We start from the raw sequence: 20,398 nt of genomic DNA on the forward strand, positions 1-20,398 counted from the left end.
GTCATGATAGCCACATGACCTTGGAGGTGTCTACGGACAACGCCGGCTCTTCAGCTTAGAAATGGAGATGAACACCAACCCCCAGAGTGGGACACGATTAGACTTAATGTCAAGGGAAAAGCGTTACCTTTACCTATGTAGACTTGTCCACAGCAGCATGGTATAGGGCAGACTCCTGCAGAGGCGAGGGAGAGCCGAAGTTTGCCCATGCCTGACCTGCAGTCATGTCACTGCCCCCCTGAGCCGGAGGGTGTCACCCACTGGGTTTGGAATCCCCTTGGTGACGTCACAGCCCCCCCCCCCCCTTCATGGCGTCCCTGGGTTCCCTGGAGGCGGAGGCAGCGCCGGCCCGGGCTGCACCTAGGCAAGGCGGGGAAGCGGGTTTGCTGCTTCTTGCCTTGGCCCGGCTTGGAAAGCAGGAGTTCCCGGGCCGGGTGCCAAGGCGACGGCCTCTCTGGGAACAAGGTTCACCTGGCTGCGGCCCGGGAGAGGGAGGAGGAGGAGGAGGAGGAGGAAGTAGTGGCTGGAGGAAATCCCAGCGCAGCAGAAGCAAAGCGAAACCCACAAGGCGCTGGCCAAAGGGTCCCAAGGAGAGCTCCCCAGAAGGTCCGCTTCGGTGGGGCTCCGTGAAGGGGCGATGGCCCCACGATCCTGGCAGGCCTTCTTCCTTCTCCACCTTCTTCTCTTCTGGTCTGGTAAGGATGGGGAGGGCAGGCAGTAGGAGGGGGGGTTGGGGGAGTGGCGAGGGAAGGGAAGGGCTACCTACATTGGAGCCCCTTTGGATCTCTTACTTAGGGCCCTTCCACCACAGCCCGTTCTCCCTGGATATCAAGGCAGAAGATCCCACATTACCTGCTTTGAACTGGGTTATCTGAGTCTACACTCAGATAATGGGGGATTTCCTTCCTTGATATTCTGGGATATGGGCTGTGTGGAGGGGCCCTAGGAAAGATAAGGCGGAATTCAAACAATAAGACGAATAGTGACAACAACAACAACAACAACAACAACAACAAGTAACACGATTTCTGTTCCTGGGTTATAAGTGTCATTTACTAATTGGTTCGATTGGGTATCAAGGGCTGCATCTAATCCAGGCCTGGGCCAACTTGGCCCTCCCTCCGGGTGTTTTGGACTTCAACTCCCACCATTCCTAACAGCTTTAGCCCCCCCCCTTTTTCCCCTCAGCCATTTAAGGAGACTGTAGGGCAGTGGTTCCCAAACTTTGAGCCTCCCAGTGTTTTGGACTTCAGCTCCCACCGTTCCTAACAGCTGGTAAACTGGCTGGGATTTCTGGAAGTTGAAGTCCAAAGCCAGGAGGCTCAAAAGTTGGCAACCACTGCTGTAAGGGAATGGTGGGAATTGAAGTCCAAAACACCTGGAGGGCCCAAGTTTGCCCATGCCTGATCTATACTGTAGAATCAATGCCCTGGCTCAGCGCTATGGGATCATGGGAGTTGCAGTTTGGTGAGGCACTAGCGTCCTTGCCCTTTGGCAGAGACAGCTAAAGACCTTGTAAAACTACCACTTCCCTGCTTCCATAGCCTTCAGGAATTGCAGTTCCTCATAGACTCTAGTCCAGTGGTTCTCAACCTGTGGGTCCCCAGATGTTTTGGGCTTCAACTCCCAGAAATCCTAACAGCTGGTAAACTAGCTGGGATTTCTGGGAGTTGTAGGCCAAAATACTTGAGGACCCACAGGTTGAGAACCACTGCTCTTGTCTATGTCTGGTCAGATTTCCATGGGCAAATTTGGGCCCTCACTCCAGGTGATTTGGACTTCAACTCCCATCATTCCTGATATGCTCAGGCTCCTTCCTTTTCCCTTTCACTTAAGCAGCTGAGGGGGGAAAGGAAAGGGCCTGAGGCTGTTAGGAATGGCAGAAGTCTAAAACACCTGGAGGGATGGGCCCAAGTTTGCCCATGCCTGCTCTAGGAGTGTCTCCCCAATATTTGGTCTTCCAGGTCTTTTGGACTTCAGCTCCCAGAATTCCTGAATGGCTGGGATTTCTGGGAGTTGAAATCACCAAAAACCTTGAGGACCAAAGGCTGGCAGCCACTACCCTAGAGCAGAACTTTCTAAGCATTTCATGTTGGTGATACATAACATTTTACAATACTGTAATTCAGGTTTACTAGCAAACTGGAGGTTAAACCAACCCTTATAAGAAATATGTAAGTTGTAGCAATGAAATGTATGGGGACACAACATATCTCATGAAAACCTTTCCATTTATATTTTTTAAAAATATAATTTATTTCTTTTTTCACATAGACTCAGGAGTTTTTTTTTCTTATGTTTGGGTGACATGTCTACACACTGCAGCCAACACACTAACTTGTCAAGTGTATGGATATGTTGCTTTATCTGCCTTCTCAATGCTGTGGAGTTATGGGAGACGTAGTGTTATAGGCTTTAAGCCTTCCCTGCCAAAGAGTGCTGGTTTCGCACCAAACTATAAACTCTAGAATTCTATATCATTGAACAAGAAAGTGGGTTGTGGAATTGTTGTCCTGTGCTCTCAAGCCCATTTTTGACTAAATGCGACACCATGAATAATAATAATAATAATAATAATAATTATTATTATTATTATTATTATTTAAAGATTGAACTGCAAAGACTCTGGCACAAGCCCGTCAAGGTGGTCCCAGTGGTGATCGGCACACTGGGGGCAGTGCCTAAAGGCCTTGGCCTGCACTTAAACACAAGCGGCGCTGACAAAATTACTATCTGTCAGCTGCAAAAGGCCACGCTACTGGGATCTGTACGCATTATTCGCCGATACATCACATAGTCCTAGACACTTGGGAAGTGTCCGACATGTGATCCAATACAGCAGCCAGCATAGTGATCTTGTTTGCTGTGTACTAACCTTGTTGTGTGTCAATAATAATAATTTATCTCCCCAAAGGGACTCAGGAAGGTTTCCAACATATATCGCAAACTTTCAATGCCAAAGAGAAGACATATAAACAAATTACATCAAAACAGAACACATGATATGAGGGACCTTGTTATTCACAGCCCCCATGCCCTAGTTTGAATCAATCTTCTCTAATGTGGTCTTCTTCACCTGTTTCTCCCATTAATGTCTTTTCCAGTGTGTCATGTTTGTTATATGAGATGTACAAAAACCTCAGTTTAGTCATTTTAACTTTTAATAAAATTTGAGGTTTGACTAGCTCTTGATACTCTTGTTCCTCTTTCTGGATTTCCATAGACGTCAAAAGAGAAAATTTCAAGTGGAGGCCCTTCTTCACGGCCATATAACCTAGAATGTCAAGGCAGAAAATCCCACAATATCTGGTCTGTACTGAGTTATCTGAGGACCCATCCACACCATACCTTTATCTCAGCAGCTCTCAGTTCAAAGTAGTGTGTGACCAAATAACATCCCCTGAAAACAAGGAAGGAATCACTACAAAGAACTAAAAATACAAGATTTTCAGTTGCTGGAATCTCCTGATTCTGGTTGGAGGTAAAAGGGTGCCACATGCACCCTTTTACCTATTGATCTATTCACATTACATGCTTTAGAACTACTAGGTATGCAGAAGCTAGGGCTGACAGCCAGGAGCTCACCCTGACTTGCGGCTTCAAACTGCTGACCCTCCAGTCAGCAGATTTCCTGCAGCTAATGGTTTAACCAGCTTTGCTACCACAGCCCCATACCATGGATGATCCTGTGTTTCATATTTAATTTTTCATCTTTGCACTTGGTAACTGCCCTTCCAGGGTTTAGCTTTCTTCTGATTTCTTGACTGCAATCTCTGTTCTTATTGATGACTAAGTCAAGGTATAAAATATCTTACACTACTTAAATGTCTTTGTCATCATTGTGTAACTCTTCTGTGAACATTTGTTTCCTTAATATTTAGCTGTACCTTCCTTTAACATTGTCTTCTTGAACTTTCATCAATACATAGTTGTTCTGCCTGCAGAATTCTGAGAGCTGAAATCCAGAAAAATCAGATGTCTCCAAAATGGCATCACTTTGCATTGTCTCTAGAAACAAAAAAGTCAGGCAATTTGTCTGTTGGAGAAAGGAAGTGGTGTGATCTCTATAATCCATGTTAACTAATTCTCAAATAGAGTTGTGTGATCTCTATAATCCATGTTAATTAATTCTCAATTAGACTACCTTCCAAGTTTTGTGCTTGGAAGGTAGTCTAATTGGACATGATCCAAAGTACATTACTATGTAAAAATAAATGTGTTCTTAAGTTATTCAACGACTAGATTATGGGCAGTGTGCACATCTGGTATCCCAATATTTTTCTCAATAACCAGAAATTACTCATTTGTTTACTCTTCTTGATTATACCACACTTAATAATTCTGAGCAGATAGCTTGGAAAGACGAGATGAAATTGGCTTGGAAAATTCAAGTACTGAGTAAGTTTGCTTTCCTCAAATTGAAAACAAATAATGCTAAAGAACATTTGGCTGCACTATAAAAATAATGAAACACTTTCTTGTTTCAGTTTTGCAGTAGCTAAGAGGGATATATATATATATATATATATCTCCAAAAACAGAACTGGAAAGGGAAACTCACAGGCTCATGAGATTAATAGAATTTTCGGTGTGATTCACAGTATCTTTGTTGTGGCATTTTTCAGGATTGGAAATTTATCATATCAGAAGTGAATTGAGGGTACAGTTATAATGTATTTAAAAACATAAGCAAAGTAAAAAAAACTTGGCATTGTGGTAAATGTCCTTTGACCAGAAGCTGGCCACTTGGAGTGCCTCTGCTGTCTCTGTAAGGAGGTCCTCCATTGTGTACGTAGCAGGGCTCAGGGTGCATTGTAGTAGGTGGTCTGTGGTTTGCTCTTATCCATACTCGCATGTTGTGCACTCCACTTTGTAGCCCCATTTCTGAATATTGGCTCTTCACCGCGTGGTGCCAGAGCAAGTGTGTTTCAACATCCTCCAAGATGCCCAGTCTTCTATGTGCCTGGAGGGAGTCTCTCATCCAGTATCAGCCATAGATTGAGGTTCCGGGTTTTAGCCTGCCACTTTTGGACTCTTGCTTGCTGAGATGTTCCTGCAAGTATCTCTGTAGATCTTAGAAAGCTGTTTCCTGATTTAAAGCATTGGCATGCTGGCTGATATCCAAACAGAGGATGGGCCGGAGATGTCACTGCCTTATCCTTTCATTACAGGCTGCTACTTCCCGATAGATGTCGGGTGATGCAATACTGGCTAATCAGTATAATTTCTCCAGTGGTGTAGAGCAATATATTCCACACTGGTCATGCGTATTCAGCAGAGTAGCAAAGCGCAAGGGCAGATGTCTTTACAGTGTCTGGTTGTAATTCCCAGGGACATGAAAGAAGCCTCCCTGCAGGATTGTAACACATCTGGGCGTCCCCTATGAAACATCTTTGTAGATGGCTCATTCTCTCACACCAGAAATGACATACAGCATGCAACCAAACAAAGTTGCAATGAAGTGCTGATAAACAATGACTGAAAACTATAAAGAACAAAATCTAGGCTTTGATCCAAATTTTTAATGCATTTAGTTACTCTGAATGTGGATCCAATCTTACGGTAAATTGTAGGTTATTCATGACTAACAGAAAACCAATTGATTTCAATAGGTCTTCATTAAAAAAAACACAATTTGGGCAATTGCATTGAGATGTTGCTGCAAAAATAACAAGTGCCTCCTTTGGTATTTAAAAAACGGATTGCAGCAATTTTTTTTTAATTGTTGTCGATACAGGTAAAGTAGTATCTCAATCAATCACAATGCTTAACTATTGAATTACACTATAAATACATATCACATATTGTTTTCCTAGCATAAACCTTCAGGCATGATAGCTCATTTCAACAGATTATTCAGAATTTTGGATATAATTAGTAATATCTATGTGTATAGGTACTGTATATCAAGCATACAGTTGGGGTAGAATTGTTAAGATGATGAGATCAGGGGGGGGGGGGGGGCAATTAAATGAAGAAAGAACTGATAGTTTCCAATTCAGCAAACATTCACAAAACACTTTCTAACAACTCTATTGTGGTTCTAGCTAAACCAATAAACAGAGAGAATGTGTTATTCTAATTCAGACCTTTAGTGAAAATTAGAACTTCCTCATTAATGTTAACTCAACCATTGATCTGCCTAATAATTTTTGGAGGTTACTCTGACTGCCAAACAATACTAATGTAAGACCTATTGGCTCTACTTTAAAAATGAAAAATTCTGCATCTGACTCAGACCTTGGAAAAGTATCTGAACTTGACAAAACAAACAACAGTTTTAGTCAAAACAGACAAGCCGAACAGTGGCTTCAGCGTTCTGCCAGGTTCAACAGAAAAAGATAAGGGAATCTCAACTAAAGCAAGACCAATTTCTAAGTTCTGGGGATAGCTTAATGAGGGGATAAAAGTCTCAAGTACGAGAAATGTAGCCAGATGAAGCATAATTTGGAATCAAGTTCTCGTCCATGTTTCATGGAAGCCTAGCTTAGAAGATTCATGCTTAAGTACTTCTTGTTTCATGGTTTTTAATTTTTGGATTTTATGACTGCATACCCATGCCTTGGATTAATGTTTCCTGTTTGTTTTTTTATTATATTAGAGAAGTATGGACTTTGTTTTCATGGACTTTGCTGAACTTTACCCTGGACTATTTTGTTCCTGCTTATGTTCTTATCTAATTGGATTTACCTATTCCTTTAAAGTGTTTTTACTTTGCTGCTTTTTAATTATCTCCAATAAAAGGATTGTTTTTTTAATTCAATGTGTGGTGTTGAAAGTCAGAGGACTTTCTTTGTCCTGGAGTGCAACCATAGCCATATTCCAGAAGCATTCTCTCCTGACATTTTACCTGCAACTATGGCAGGCATCCTCAGAGGTTGAGGTCTGTTGGAAACTAGGCAAGTGAGATTTAGAAATCTGTAATTATCCAGGGTGGGAGAAAAACCTCTTGTCTGTTTGAGGCAAGTGTGAATGTTGCTATTGGCCACTTTGATTAGCATTGAATGGCCCTGCAGCTTCAAAGCTTGGCTGGTTACTGCCTGGGGGGATTCTTTGTTGGGAGGTGTTAGCTGGCCTTGATTGATTCTTGTCTGGAATTTCCATTTTTTGAGTGTTGCTCTTTATATACTGTTCTGATTTTAGAGTTTTTTTAAATACTGATAGCCAGATTTTGTTTGTTTTCATGGTTTTCTCCTTTCTGTTGAAATGGTCCACATGCCTGTGAATTTCAATGGCTTCTCTGGATAGTCTGACATGGCAGTTGTTAGAGTGGTCTAACACTTCTATGTTATCAAATAATATGTTGTGTCCAGGTTGGTTCATCTGGTACTCTGCTATGATAAACCAACATAGCACGAAACACATGTTATGAGTACAGAGTTGGAACTTTAATAGTGGCAACACTGCTGTAAAGATGCCACACAACAAAACCAAAGAATGTCATGCATACCACGCGTTAGTTACATACCTACCTTACCTCGGAGCAAAAAGACTTGCCCTTCCTATGTCACACTAGTGTAAAGTGATGTGAAGAACTGAGCCTTGTATTACCTTGTGGTCTAAAGTAAGTGTTGTCACAATTGTGGCCTAAAGTAAGTGTTGTTCTTTGGTTTCATTGCATGGCTTCTTTACAGCAGTGTTGCCACTATTAAAGTTCCAACCCTCTTTTTTATGCAGTGTGAAGAACTTGGCATGTCCATGAAAGGAATTAACTATATTGACATATTAAACACATTTAAAAGTGTGTGCGCGTGTGTGATTTTTCCTGATAAATTATAGAATTCTAATGTTACTTAAGTCAAACAGTGTATTTTGTTTATGTATTGCAGCATATGGAATGGTGCCAGAGCCTCAAAATGTACACCTTCATTCTGTCATGTTGGATAGTGTTCTAAAGTGGGATCCACCTGATTTTCACAAGGAAAACCTGGTTTACACTGTTCAGTACAAAACGTAAGTGTTACAAGGAAGGCTAATAATTTTAATAATATCTATTATAAGGGTAGACACGGGACACTTGCACTATTGTACCTCTTTTTCCATAGAAAAGAGGCACACCTTCAGAGGTACATTTGGTGGGGAGATGGAACAGGGACTTCTTGGTTGCTGCGCCTAGAGTGTGGAATGCCCCTTTCAGGAAAATTAGACTGTAGGCCAGTGGTTCTCAATCTCTGGGTCCCCAGATGTTGTGGCCTTCAACTCCCAGAAATCCTAACAGCTGGTAAACTGGCTGGGATTTCTGGGAGTTGTAGGCCAAAACACCTGGGGACCCACAGGTTGAGAACCACTTCTGTAGGCAAGACCTTTTTTATGCACTCAGGACTCCAGTGAGGAGCTAAATATAAATGAAGGTGCGACTGTTTTAACATTTTTGTAAGTTTAATGGTTTTTAAAAGTGTTTTAATGGTTGTTTAAAATATTTTAAAACTTTAGCAGGTGTTTCAATATGTTTTAATTTGTTGTAAGCTTACCCTGCAACCCATCCTAAGGATAAAGGTGAGATATCAATACATAATTGGGCAATCAATTTACAAATTAAAGAATGAATAACATTTCTCATTTGACTCGTCTTCCCATTCATTTGAATGTGAATAATGTAGTTAGAGTTATGACAGGAAGTTTATGTGACATGACAGATGTTACAGGCATTCATTGTCGGCATATAGTCACAATAGCTGATCTGACTTCAAAACAATTTAAAACAATGAATAAATACAAAACTGAGTTCACTGCACCATGGCATATAGAACAAATAACAAACAGAACAGATTTCCTTTTGGGAGTGCCCTTCATGTTTTTCTTCTAAGATAAATATAGCCTCTGGCTTGGAAAGAAGAGTAGCTTCACCTTACTTACCCCTTTTCTCCATGCAATATCTTTGCATTTGCTATTATATTATTATTATTATTATTATTATTATTACTATTATTATTAATAATTTGTACCCCGCTAGCATCTCCTGAAGGACTTGATGCGGCTTACATAGGCCAGGCCTCAAAACACAATACAACAATACAATACCTAAAGCAAATTAAAAACAGTTAAGCAGTATGAACAACAAACAATAAACAATACATCAAGACACTATAAAACTGGGCCGGGTCAGAGTAATGGGTACAAGATTAAAAGTGCTATCCCTGTCACAGGCTCCTAAGATCAGTGTTAATTTCTTTCATTCATATTTTTCACTGAAGGCACACTTTTATATCCTTTTGTTAAAAGAAATGTGCACTTGCTTTATAGGAGTCAGAGCAAAATATGGACCAATTGTTGTTGGGCTACTGCTCCTAACCTTCCACACCTTTGGCTCTGCTGAGAAGGCTGCTGGGAGCTGCAACCTAACAATATCTGGAGATCACATGATTGGTGCCTCTTCTTTATAGCAAATGAGTGGGGAAATGCATGTTGAGGTTAAGTGGCAAAAATAGATCCTTGCCTAAGAGAAATGGGAGCCTCTTGATACTTTTCTCCACAATTATGATTTGAAATGTTTGTGTAAACTGCATTAGGAAAGGGTAAGGGCCGTGCTGCTGCTTGTGTGGTTATTTAGTTAAGATGACTGGCATGTAAAAACTTCAGAGGAAGCCAAGGAGAAAGGAGAAAAAAAACTCAAGAAAGGGCCAATTGTCCTTTGCTGGTCATACTACTAAGCCAGTGGTTCCCAAACTGTGGTCCGTGGACCATCAGAGGTTCCCAAACTGTGGTCTGCAAGAACGAAAATATGGTCCACGGCCTTACCATTACTATACCATTACCTCAAAAACATGTGACAACGAGAGCGACTGGTCTCGCAAAACCCTCTTATAGTGCCGAAGCAACAGGAAGCTGACTACCCATGAAAGATTACTACCACCACATCAGCTCTAGATTATTGAATATGGTTTTCTGTGGGCGAGCAGATGGTGACTACTGGATGGTGTGTATTCTGTATCAGAAACTAGAGCTGATTTCTCTGTCCAATGCAATTTTCTGAATCGGCACCCCAAATCACCAAACCCAATCTAAAGTCGAACAAAAACCGATTCATAACCCTTTTGGTACTAATGTTGAGAGTGGTCCCTGCTCAAAGTAGTCCCTGGTCAAGTGGTCTCTGGTCAAAAAAAGGTTGGGAGCCACTGTCCTAAGCCATTGGTCTAGAACAGTGGTTCTCAACCTGTGGGTCCCCATTTGTTTTGCCCTACAATTCCCAGAAATCCCAGCCAGTTTACCAGCTGTTAGGATTTCTGGGAGTTGAAGACCATGTTGGAACCATGCATGCAATCATTTCAGCCAAAATGAAAGCTACTAGTCAAGATGCCTTGCTGGAAGAATGGCTTACAACAGCATATTCCATTGTACTTGCAACATGTGACTCATCTTGCTTGCTATTTAATCTGCTTTATCATACTATTTTGTCACCAGGGCAAGTCCCCTTCCATTGGCCATACTGTACATAATTTTGGGTGCTTCCAGATGAGGTTTTTCATGTGTAATAGCCCTGCATTATTCATAAAATGAACACTGTGATTTATTGCCTGAAGTGAGAGAAGGGACTTTTTATTTTTTCAGACAGCATGTTAATGATATTCTTTCTTTTACAGAAAGTTTAGTGATGTGTTCAGTGATATGTGCCGAAGAATTGTCTTCACAAAGTGTAATGTGTCAAATATACCTGTATATGGTCCTTCCACTATACAAGTCAGAACTGAATTTGAGAATGAATACTCAAAATGGGTGAATATCACCTTTACACCAAACAGACAGAGTAAGTCATTCTCTCTGTTCAATTGTCCATGTAAGAGAAGGGTAATCCTAAATTTATTTTTGAGAATCCTGAAACTGGAGCCTTCAAAACGCTTCTGGGATCATGATAACAGATGGGCATGAGGGAGCAGGGGGAGTTTGTTCCTTGTCCCCAAGCACGTTTTCTAGTTTTAGAGGGAGGGAATTAACATATGCCAGATCTAGCATTTACTATCTAATGTGATGATCACTGGCAATTTGGGGGCATGTGCAACAACTAGAAAATGGGTGGGTCTTTCAGATTCCCAGTCTTTCCCATATTTTCTCTTAGCACACTGCTTTCTTCCCTCATTGATCCTGGAAAAGCAAGAGAATCTTATAGTCATAAGAGAGGGAATCAAAGGTCATGTCTCCCTCTTTGATAATAGATTTAGAATTTGCCTTTCAGTACAAAATATTTGATGTTCAGCCTGTGCTACTGGGCATTAGACAACAGGCAGTGTATTTAATATGGTTGCTGTAAGTTTTTTGGGCTGTATGGCCATGTTCCAGAAGCATTCTCTCCTGATGTTTTGCCTGCATCTATGGCAAGCAACCTCAGAGGTTGTGACCTCACAACCTCTGAGGATGCCTGCCATAGTTGCAGGTGAAATGTCAGGAAAGAGTGCTTCTGGAGCATGGCCATTCAGTCCAAAAAACTTACAGTAACTGAGTGATTCCGGCCATGAAAACCTGCGACAATACAATATTTAATATTATTGACACTGCTAGTCAACAGAAAACAGTTCTTGTGCACTAAGTCAATGATGCACCAAGACTTTTTGGAGCCTGAGGCAACAGATGATACAGCTTACTCCAGTCTATTTCCTCAGACAACAAAATATCTTCGTGCATCCTTGTCTTTGGTAGAAAAACTGCTTTGTGCAACAATTTCTCTGTCTGTTGGCCACGAGCCTCAATAATATTAAAGCTGCTATCTATCTGACATCTTGTAGCAAATATTGAACATCGCATATTTTATAGTCAAAGGCAAACCAGATATGAAATACAGAGTCCTATTATAGTAAATATTGCACTAAACTAAGGAAGGAAAATGTATGGGTTCAAAAAGACAAAAGGAGTTTTCCCAGTTATACCAATGGTTTTAAATAATTGTTATTATTGCTTATTAGTAAGCCGATAGTATTCCTCATGGAACATGAACGTTTCTCCTTAATGCCCTTTGATCCAATTGACTCACTTTTATTCTGTTTCATTTCTTCTACAACTTCAAAAGGCCCTTCTCTTTGTTGGGCTCGTTTCCATAATTTCAGGGTTTTTTTTGTTCATTTGCAATTGTATTCCTTGGACTGCTTTGAAAAACAAAATATTCTATAAGCTGACATTCAAGATGTTTGCAGTCTCTTATGTGAAGGAAAAAGCAGATGATGAAGTATGCTATATGCACTATTTGTTTTTAGTTTTTTTGTTTATTTATTTATTTGCAGTATTTCTATTCTGCCCTTCTCACCCCGAAGGGGACTTAAAGCGGATCACAGAACACATGTACGGCAAACATTCAATTGTACAATTATACAGTGACAGGACAAATAGAGGCATATAGGCTTTCTCAAGTTCGGCTTCTTGGAGGCTGTTTGGTTCTGGTGATGTGGGAGGGGTTAGGGTAAGAGCTTGTAAATTTCCTCCTTTTTTCTCTTTCTTTCTTTCTTTCTTTCTTTCTTTCTTTCTTTTTGATTGCTGGCATTTCCTGGGTGCCTTATACATCCTTGGTTTTAACGCAGTACCTATTTATCTACTCACATCACTGTTTTCAATCTGCTAGGTAGGCAGTGAGCTGGGCTGAATGGTCAGACACTCACCCTGACCCAGGCTTTGAACTGTCAACCTTTCGGTTGGCAAGATTTACTGCAGCTTGGTGGTTAGCCTGCTGTGCTAAAGCCTTGCAACTCCCTTGCCCATAGATTTGCTATCCATGGTTTCATTTACCTACGAGCCAAATAACATCCCTTGCCCACTACCCGAGGTGTTTGTAGGCCTCCCTAAGTCCTCCAGTGCAATTCTATGGTATGCTTCTGGTCCAAGTATAGTCAAGATATAGTGTTCACTCTTATTTATAGTTTCAGGCTACCACATCTTAGAATGTAGCCTCAAGGATACAAATATTGTACTGTATCTAAATGGATCCAAGAGCAGAGTAACAAAAAGAGGCCTGTTGTTTTTCCCCTTGTCTTTTAGCACATATTGGGCCACCTGCTATACAAGTTGAAGCCACAAAACCTGGAGTCCTGAATGTACAGCTCATAGAACCTAGATTTACACGCAATGCTGGATCCCTGAAGGATTTCTATGCTTCTGTGATTTACAGGATTAGAATCTGGAAAAAATATCGCAATACTGAACAGGTAATGTTTGCTGGCATTTGGAGATTTGCAACTGCTTCTTTTGGTGTTTAACTATACTTTTTCCTGTTAGGAAGTATAGGAATATTCTGATTTCTGAAAGACTAACAGTTAACCTTATTACAAGACAGTTACAACAACCAGATCCCTATAGATTCTAGCAAGTTTCAGTCTGGAACCAAACAAAATGAGATCTCCTATGGCACATAATAGAAGCAGCTGGTTCCACCAAGCTTCCGGATACAGATTTGTGATTTAGATGAAGAGAGAGGCTCAAGACCTAGCAAGTATGGACAAAAGAAAATTAATTGATAGTAGACAGATATGCAAACATGTTTGATAATAGAGAATGGAAAAGAATTTCAGAAGGAAATCAGCCTGTGCTTCATAAATTATAGCAAAGTCTTTGATTATGTCGGTCATGAAAAGTTATGGATCACCCTTAAAGAAATGGGTGTGCCACAATATTTGATTGTCCTGATGCATAAACTCTATTCAATCAAGAGACTATGCTTGTGACAGAGAATTGATTTCCAATTAGCAAGGGGCTCAGGCAAGGCCACAGGCTGAGAAAGGCGGTATACAAATAGAAACAAACAAACAAACAAACAAACAAATAACCCTATTTGTTTACCTCAGTATATCATACCTAAAGCAGGATTAGACTCAGAGGAAGGAAGTGTGAAAATTGAAAGAAAGAACATTAGCATTTGAAGGTATGCAGATGACACTATACTATTAGAAGCAAATAGCAAAGACTTGGGACAATTACTGGAGAAAGTCAAGGAAGAAAGTGGAAATTCAGTTTTACAGCTGAACAGGAAGAAAAGAAAAGCAATGACTTTAAAATAGATGATGAAGCATAGAAAAAGGTAAAGATTTTCCATACTTTGGCTCAGTTATTAATCAGCATGGAGTCTGCAATCAGTAACAATAATAAATTTTTGTTACTCACCTCTCCTCATGGCTCAAAGTGGGGTACAATACAGTTATAACACAATACCAAAAATACATTAAAATATCTTAAAATACACAGTATAAAGGTTAAAAGAGAACACAATATAATGTAAATTTACAATTCATAGTCGGATCTCTTCTGGCAGGTCATCCCACAGTCAAGAAATCAGAAGTAGAACTTGGAAGGGCAGCTCTTAAGGATCTAAACAAGAACCTGAAGTGTAAAGTGTAAACACTCAGATTCAGTGGGGAAACACTCATTGCCAGTCGTGCTCTCATTAGTATGTGTCTCCGCATCACGAGAGAAAGTGCAGCACCTTCTCTCTGGAACGCTCTCCCAGAGGAATTAAGGGCAGCACCATCCCTACTTAGTTTTATGAAAGGGGTCAAGACCTTCCTATTTAAGAAAGCCTTTGAGTGACACATGGTGGGAGTCTCAGGAATTTTAGCTTGTAAATAACAGATTGTCAGTGGAGATAGTTATGGAGGAGAATTTTACTTGTTTGATTGTTGTATGTTTTTTATTAGGATCTCATTTTATTGTTGTTTTATCCATTTTAACTGTTGGAATTTGTGTGTTTTCATGTTGTAAGTTGCCTTGAGTCTGCAATTCAAAAGTGGGGTAGCAACACTATAAATAAATAAAGATAAATAATTGAATACTAAAGTTAGAATGGTCCATGCCTCTGTATTGTCAGTTTCTATGTGTGGTTGTGAACGCTGGAAAGTGAAGAAAGCTGATAGGAAGACCATCAAGTTGTGAAATGTAATGTTACAGAAAAGTTCAACAGATATTGCCGCCTGTTGAAAATATAAATGAGAAAACATAAATGTTCAGTAAGGTAAAAGTGATAGGAAAAGAGGAAGATCACATTACAGATGAATAGATTCAATCATGGAAGCCCCAACCCTGACTCTGTAAGTCTTGAGAGTATAACTTGCTCCCTTTTTCATAGAGTCACCATAAGTTAAAGTTCACATGATGATAGTTAACAATGAAGACAACACGTTGGAGGTGTCTCAAGGACAGAAGGAGCTTTTGAGGAGATAATCCTTATAGTAGTAGTGGCTGTTCTAGACTTAAGAAACTCTTGAGTTCCTTAAGTCTAGAACAGCAGCAAAAGAGAACAAGGAAGAAAGATGCCCTCCTTCAAACAGAACAATTCCTTGGCTTACAGTGCAGATGCCAGAAAGCTTTGTGTCACCATTGTTGTCGTGATGATTCAACAGCATGGAATGATAGTGCTGACATACTTGAGACTTCATCAACACATCTGGATTTACTCACAGTCCTGCCCTCGTCTAACCAGAATAAGTCAAGAATACCATTGCACTTCTAATCAAGGTGAAAGAAGAAAGCGCAAAAGCCGGGTTGCAGCTGAACGTCAAAAAAACCAAGATTATGGCAACAAGAATGATTGACAACTGGAAAATAGAGGGAGAAAATGTGGAGGCCGTGACAGACTTTGTATTTCTAGGTGCAAAGATTACTGCAGATGCAGACTGTGGCCAGGAAATCAGAAGACGCTTACTTCTTGGGAGGAGAGCAATGTCCAGTCTCGATAAAATAGTAAAGAGTAGAGACATCAGACTGGCAACAAAGATCCGCCTAGTCCAAGCCATGGTATTCCCTGTAGTAACCTACGGATGTGAGAGCTGGACCATAGGGAAGGCTGAGCGAAGGAAGATCGATGCTTTTGAGCTGTGGTGCTGGAGGAAAGTGCTGAGAGTGCCTTGGACTGCGAGAAGATCCAACCAGTCCATCCTCCAGGAAATAAAGCCCGGCTGCTCACTGGAAGGAAGGATACTAGAGACAAAGTTGAAGTACTTTGGCCACATCATGAGGAGACAGGAAAGCCTAGAGAAGACAATTATGCTGGGGAAAGTGGAAGGCAAAAGGAAGAGGGGCCGACCTAGGGCAAGATGGATGGATGGCATCCTTGAAGTGACTGGACTGACCTTGAAGGAGCTGGGGGTGGTGACGGCCGACAGGGAGCTCTGGCGTGGGCTGGTCCACGAGGTCACGAAGAGTCGGAGACGACTGAACGAATGAACAACAACACCATTGCACTGTGAAGTGTTTTTTTTTTTGATAGTTAATTGTTGCAACTTCATATGCTTTCCTTCTAGGTTCTAGAAGTAAACACAACTGACACTTTCCAAGTAATACATGACTTGGATCCTATGACAACATATTGCCTCAAGGCTCAAGCAGTTATTGAGGAGTTGAATAAAGATGGACAATGGAGTGAACCCATTTGTACCAATACAACTGGCATAGGTAATATTTTGGGATTTAATGCTTGTTTGGAAGGGACATTATTAACAGTTGGTATTCTTTTTGTCCTCTTCCTGATCTGATTCAATGCTTATGAAATCAGTTTTATAAGAACCATTATAGAAATCACAATCCTGTGCATGTTCATTCATAATTAATACCTATTGTTGTCAGTTACTGTCAAGTAAGAGAACAGGAGATTATTAATATGTATATTTATTTATTTATTTATACTGAAATATTTGTATCCCTATAAAACAAGATCCCATAAAAATACAATCACTTTCAAACAATTTGTAACAATTTGAAAATGTTTTAAAATAAGCAATAATTTAAACAGTCTTAAAGGATATTACACATTTTGACTGTTAAGACAAACAAAAGCCAATTAAAACTTTGTACCAGTGGATTTCAAGTAAAATCTTTCAACCCAAAGAATTTTGATTAAAATCCATGTTTCACTTGATGCTGCTATGAAGCCAGTCTGAAGACCAATCAAGCCTGTGGGGATTTGTAAAAAGGCACCATGATGTAATGGGTTGACTGGAAAGGCATGTGTCGTCAGCTGATTGTCTGAGCATGCCAGGAGGCAGAATTCTGATTGGCTACTGTCTCTATCTTGCTGCTGAGAGAAACGGTTTTAACTGCCATTTTCATCTCAGAGAGTGAAGGGAGCACTCACTGGAAACATTCAGGAAGAAAATGGCTGCCAACTCTCTGAAGCCTGATCATTTTTAAGGCATGAAGCATATTTTAAAGACTGTTTAAAAGGACTATTTTATTTCCTCTGTTCTCTGTAAGAATTCAGAGAGACTGCTGTATATATTGTTGCTCTGTTTGACCTTTAGAACTGAAGTAAAATTACTGTTACTCATTACACAAATCTGAGTGGCACATTATTATACTGCAGGGTATATTTTGGTTCAGAAACAGTGGTAAAGCTTCTGTTTATCTACATTTACAACCTCCAACAAAGCCTTTGAGCAGAGGTATAACTGAGATACTACAGAGGAGAAAGCCCTCTCCCATGGCAGAACATAAAAAGATTTGTATTGTCAAAGGCTTTCATGGCTGGAATCACTAGGTTCTTGTGGGTTTTTTCGGGCTATAGAGCCATGTTCTAGAGGCATTTCTCCTGACGTTTCGCCTGCATCTATGGCAAGCATCCTCAGAGGTTGAGAAGGACCTTCTCAACCTCTGAGGATGCTTGCCATAGATGCAGGCGAAACGTCAGGAGAAATGCCTCTAGAACATGGCCCTATAGCCCGAAAAAACCCACAAGAACCTATAAAAAGATTTATTTATTCATTCATTCATTCATTCAAGTTATAATTATAATATAATAATAATAATAATAATAATAATAATAATAATAATAATAAACCTTTATTTGTACCCCACTACCATCTCCCGAAGGACTTCGGTGCGGCTTACAAGAGGCTGAGCCCAAATACAACAATAAAAACAGCAGCAACAACAACAACATAATAATTTAAAAACAAAAAACAAAGCAATAACATTAACAACATATAATGACACAATTAAAAACAATGGCTGGGCCAAATGTAATAATTAAAATTAAAAAGTGCTGGGCATGACAAGGTGGGGTGTTTGGAGGGGGATGGGCATGCAGATATCCTGGATCTCTGATAAAGTGCGTTGGGACATAATGCTAGGAGTTTCCATAACATTTTTTGAAAGCACGATTTTCCTTGAGAGAGGTAACAACTCTCTATGAATCTCTAGTTAGTCCAGTGTGACTCTAGTCTACTGTGGCCACAATATATTGAATACAACAGTTTTAAGTTTATCTCTTTCTCTTATAGATTTACATCCAGGATTACTGACTGTTGCCATACTGCTAGTGTTGATATCATTTCCTTTCTTCTCCCTTATAATTTTTTACATTTATCGACGGATCAAATATGTCTTTTTTCCTTCATATTCTTTGCCACAACATTTCAAAGAGGTTTGTTCTTTTGTACTTTTTGCCTCCCTAACCTTACAAAATGCTATTATTGATCCCTAAATTATAACATGTACTTTATATGAACACTGTTTGCTGTGTTTCTGAAACTACTTTATTCCTTCGATTCTAAGACGCCATCAGTTATAAGATGTGCATTCAATTCAGTACCATCAACAGAATCTGTCTGTCTGTCTGTCTGTCTATTGAGGGAGGGAGGGAGGGAGGGAGGACACATGTGATTCTGCATTTTTAAAGATATGTTTATATGTCATATGTTTATATGTCAAAATTGAAGAAATACAGCAAGTTAAGTTTTGAAAAATAATAGCCAGTAGTATTCCTGACTGTTACAGTCCTAATAAGTAAATGCAACTGATACTTTCCAAATAATATATGACTTGGATCCTTATAATCAGTTATAATCCATCTACTACTCCAAAAATGCAAACAAATGTGGGTCTTGTTCAGTTCAAGGTCAGTTCTCCCATTTAAAAATGGGTCAATGGAAAGCTAGGATGAGTGGGTTACTTTACCTCATTTTGTGTAACATAATAATTGCAAGCTGGTACAATTGAAAATGTCATTATCTTATCTTGGCGAAGCATAAATAGGTTTCTTGTGTCAAAATTTTAAATTCTAACGGGCCATTAGCCCGTTGTTTCCAACTTTGACTTCTTGGGTACAGTCAACAGAATATTTGTATCTCTGGCTAAAATATGTCTTCCCCTTTTTCAAGAGAATGGCTAGACAGTTATTTCTTTTTCTCTCCCCACAGTTTTTAAGCAAACCTTCATATGGTTCACAGTTTCTTATGCCTCACTCACAAGAAGAAGAGCACGTCTACAACAAGATAATTGTCCTCTCAGAGGAGTCAAAACATATTGCTAATGAATGCAAGAAGCAATTGAGCAATGCAGAACAGCAGCTTAAACAATCCCCGGAGGAAAACTATAAGCCTAAAGGAGGTTCAGACTGTATATCTTTGATACACACTTAAATCAAGAAGGAATAATATAATGCTCTTTCGGGCTCTTGGTTGCACTTACAAAGCAGGACTGTATACTTTGCACATTGCAAATGTCAAAATTCTTATGCTTATGCAATGTTTTTTTAATTTTTACATAAATATTTATTTTGTTACAAGATATTTGGTAAGAAACGTGTGTATACAAATATATATTTGAAAGTTTATTTACACAAAGTCAGTCTTGTATTTTAGAATGACAAAATGTTAAGCAAGTTCTTCTTAAATGACAGTTTACAATTCCAAATTCTATTTATTAGAGTGGATGTGTATTGTGTTGTGTTGTACAGAATAGTTTAAATTCATGAGATAAAATTATTTCTCTGTTATACCTTTACACTGAACTTTGTTTCCTATCCCATATTTGCTTTTTTATGTCAGTGATAAATATATTCAGGAACATTAGCATGATGTTGCGCCACATTTCCTAAGCAAAATAAGGGCATCGGTCTGTATAACCAAACTTCTGAACGTATAGAACCATCACAGATGTACACATGGCACAGACAGTATTTATTTGCAACATGTGTTGTTCATATTATTGGAAATGCAGATCACACAGACATCATATGTTTCAGATAGATACTATCTGCACCACATGTACATCTGTATTGATTGCATTCTCGAGCAACTAGTACATCTACATATTTTTGAAAGCATACAAAGATTGGAATGGCAGCCTTTGCACCACAATCCAGCTACAACCATGCATGCAGAAACAGGCCTCCATATTTTTACCTTTAGGTGTGCAACAAGTAACAGCAACACACATAGTTCAATTTTACTCCAAAGTGGAAATCCCTCTGCATGCTCCGGGAGGAGTAAACACTGAGCTAAATCCAGGTGCTGTCGAGAACTAGAGTGAACCCAAAGAGTTAATTGCTGAATTGTAAGTCAACATGAAAGTATCTCTAATTCAGTGGGTTCACTGTATTTGGGAGTAGGAAACAGGCTGGCCACTAAATCCACTTCTCACTATGCCTCCAAATGATTGGTGCTAATATTACGCAGGAATATAGAAGACTTCAGATGCATCTGCACTGCAGAAT

The 20,398-nt window shown here is 39.8% G+C and overlaps 1 protein-coding gene across 1 annotated transcript; it reads left to right on the forward strand.

Annotated features, from left to right (window-relative positions):
- Positions 1 to 304: 304 nt before the first annotated feature.
- Positions 305 to 19,757, forward strand: IL10RB (interleukin 10 receptor subunit beta). The gene is made up of 7 exons (XM_060770395.2): positions 305 to 695; positions 7,830 to 7,953; positions 10,581 to 10,744; positions 12,958 to 13,124; positions 16,209 to 16,359; positions 18,183 to 18,325; positions 19,101 to 19,757. The coding sequence occupies exons 1-7, from the start codon at positions 638 to 640 to the stop codon at positions 19,320 to 19,322; spliced, it is 1,029 nt and encodes a 342-aa protein (XP_060626378.2). The 5' UTR covers positions 305 to 637; the 3' UTR covers positions 19,323 to 19,757.
- Positions 19,758 to 20,398: the final 641 nt, after the last annotated feature.

Source organism: Anolis sagrei, chromosome 3 (assembly GCF_037176765.1).
Source record: "Anolis sagrei isolate rAnoSag1 chromosome 3, rAnoSag1.mat, whole genome shotgun sequence".
Classification (NCBI taxonomy): Eukaryota; Metazoa; Chordata; class Lepidosauria; order Squamata; family Dactyloidae; genus Anolis; species Anolis sagrei.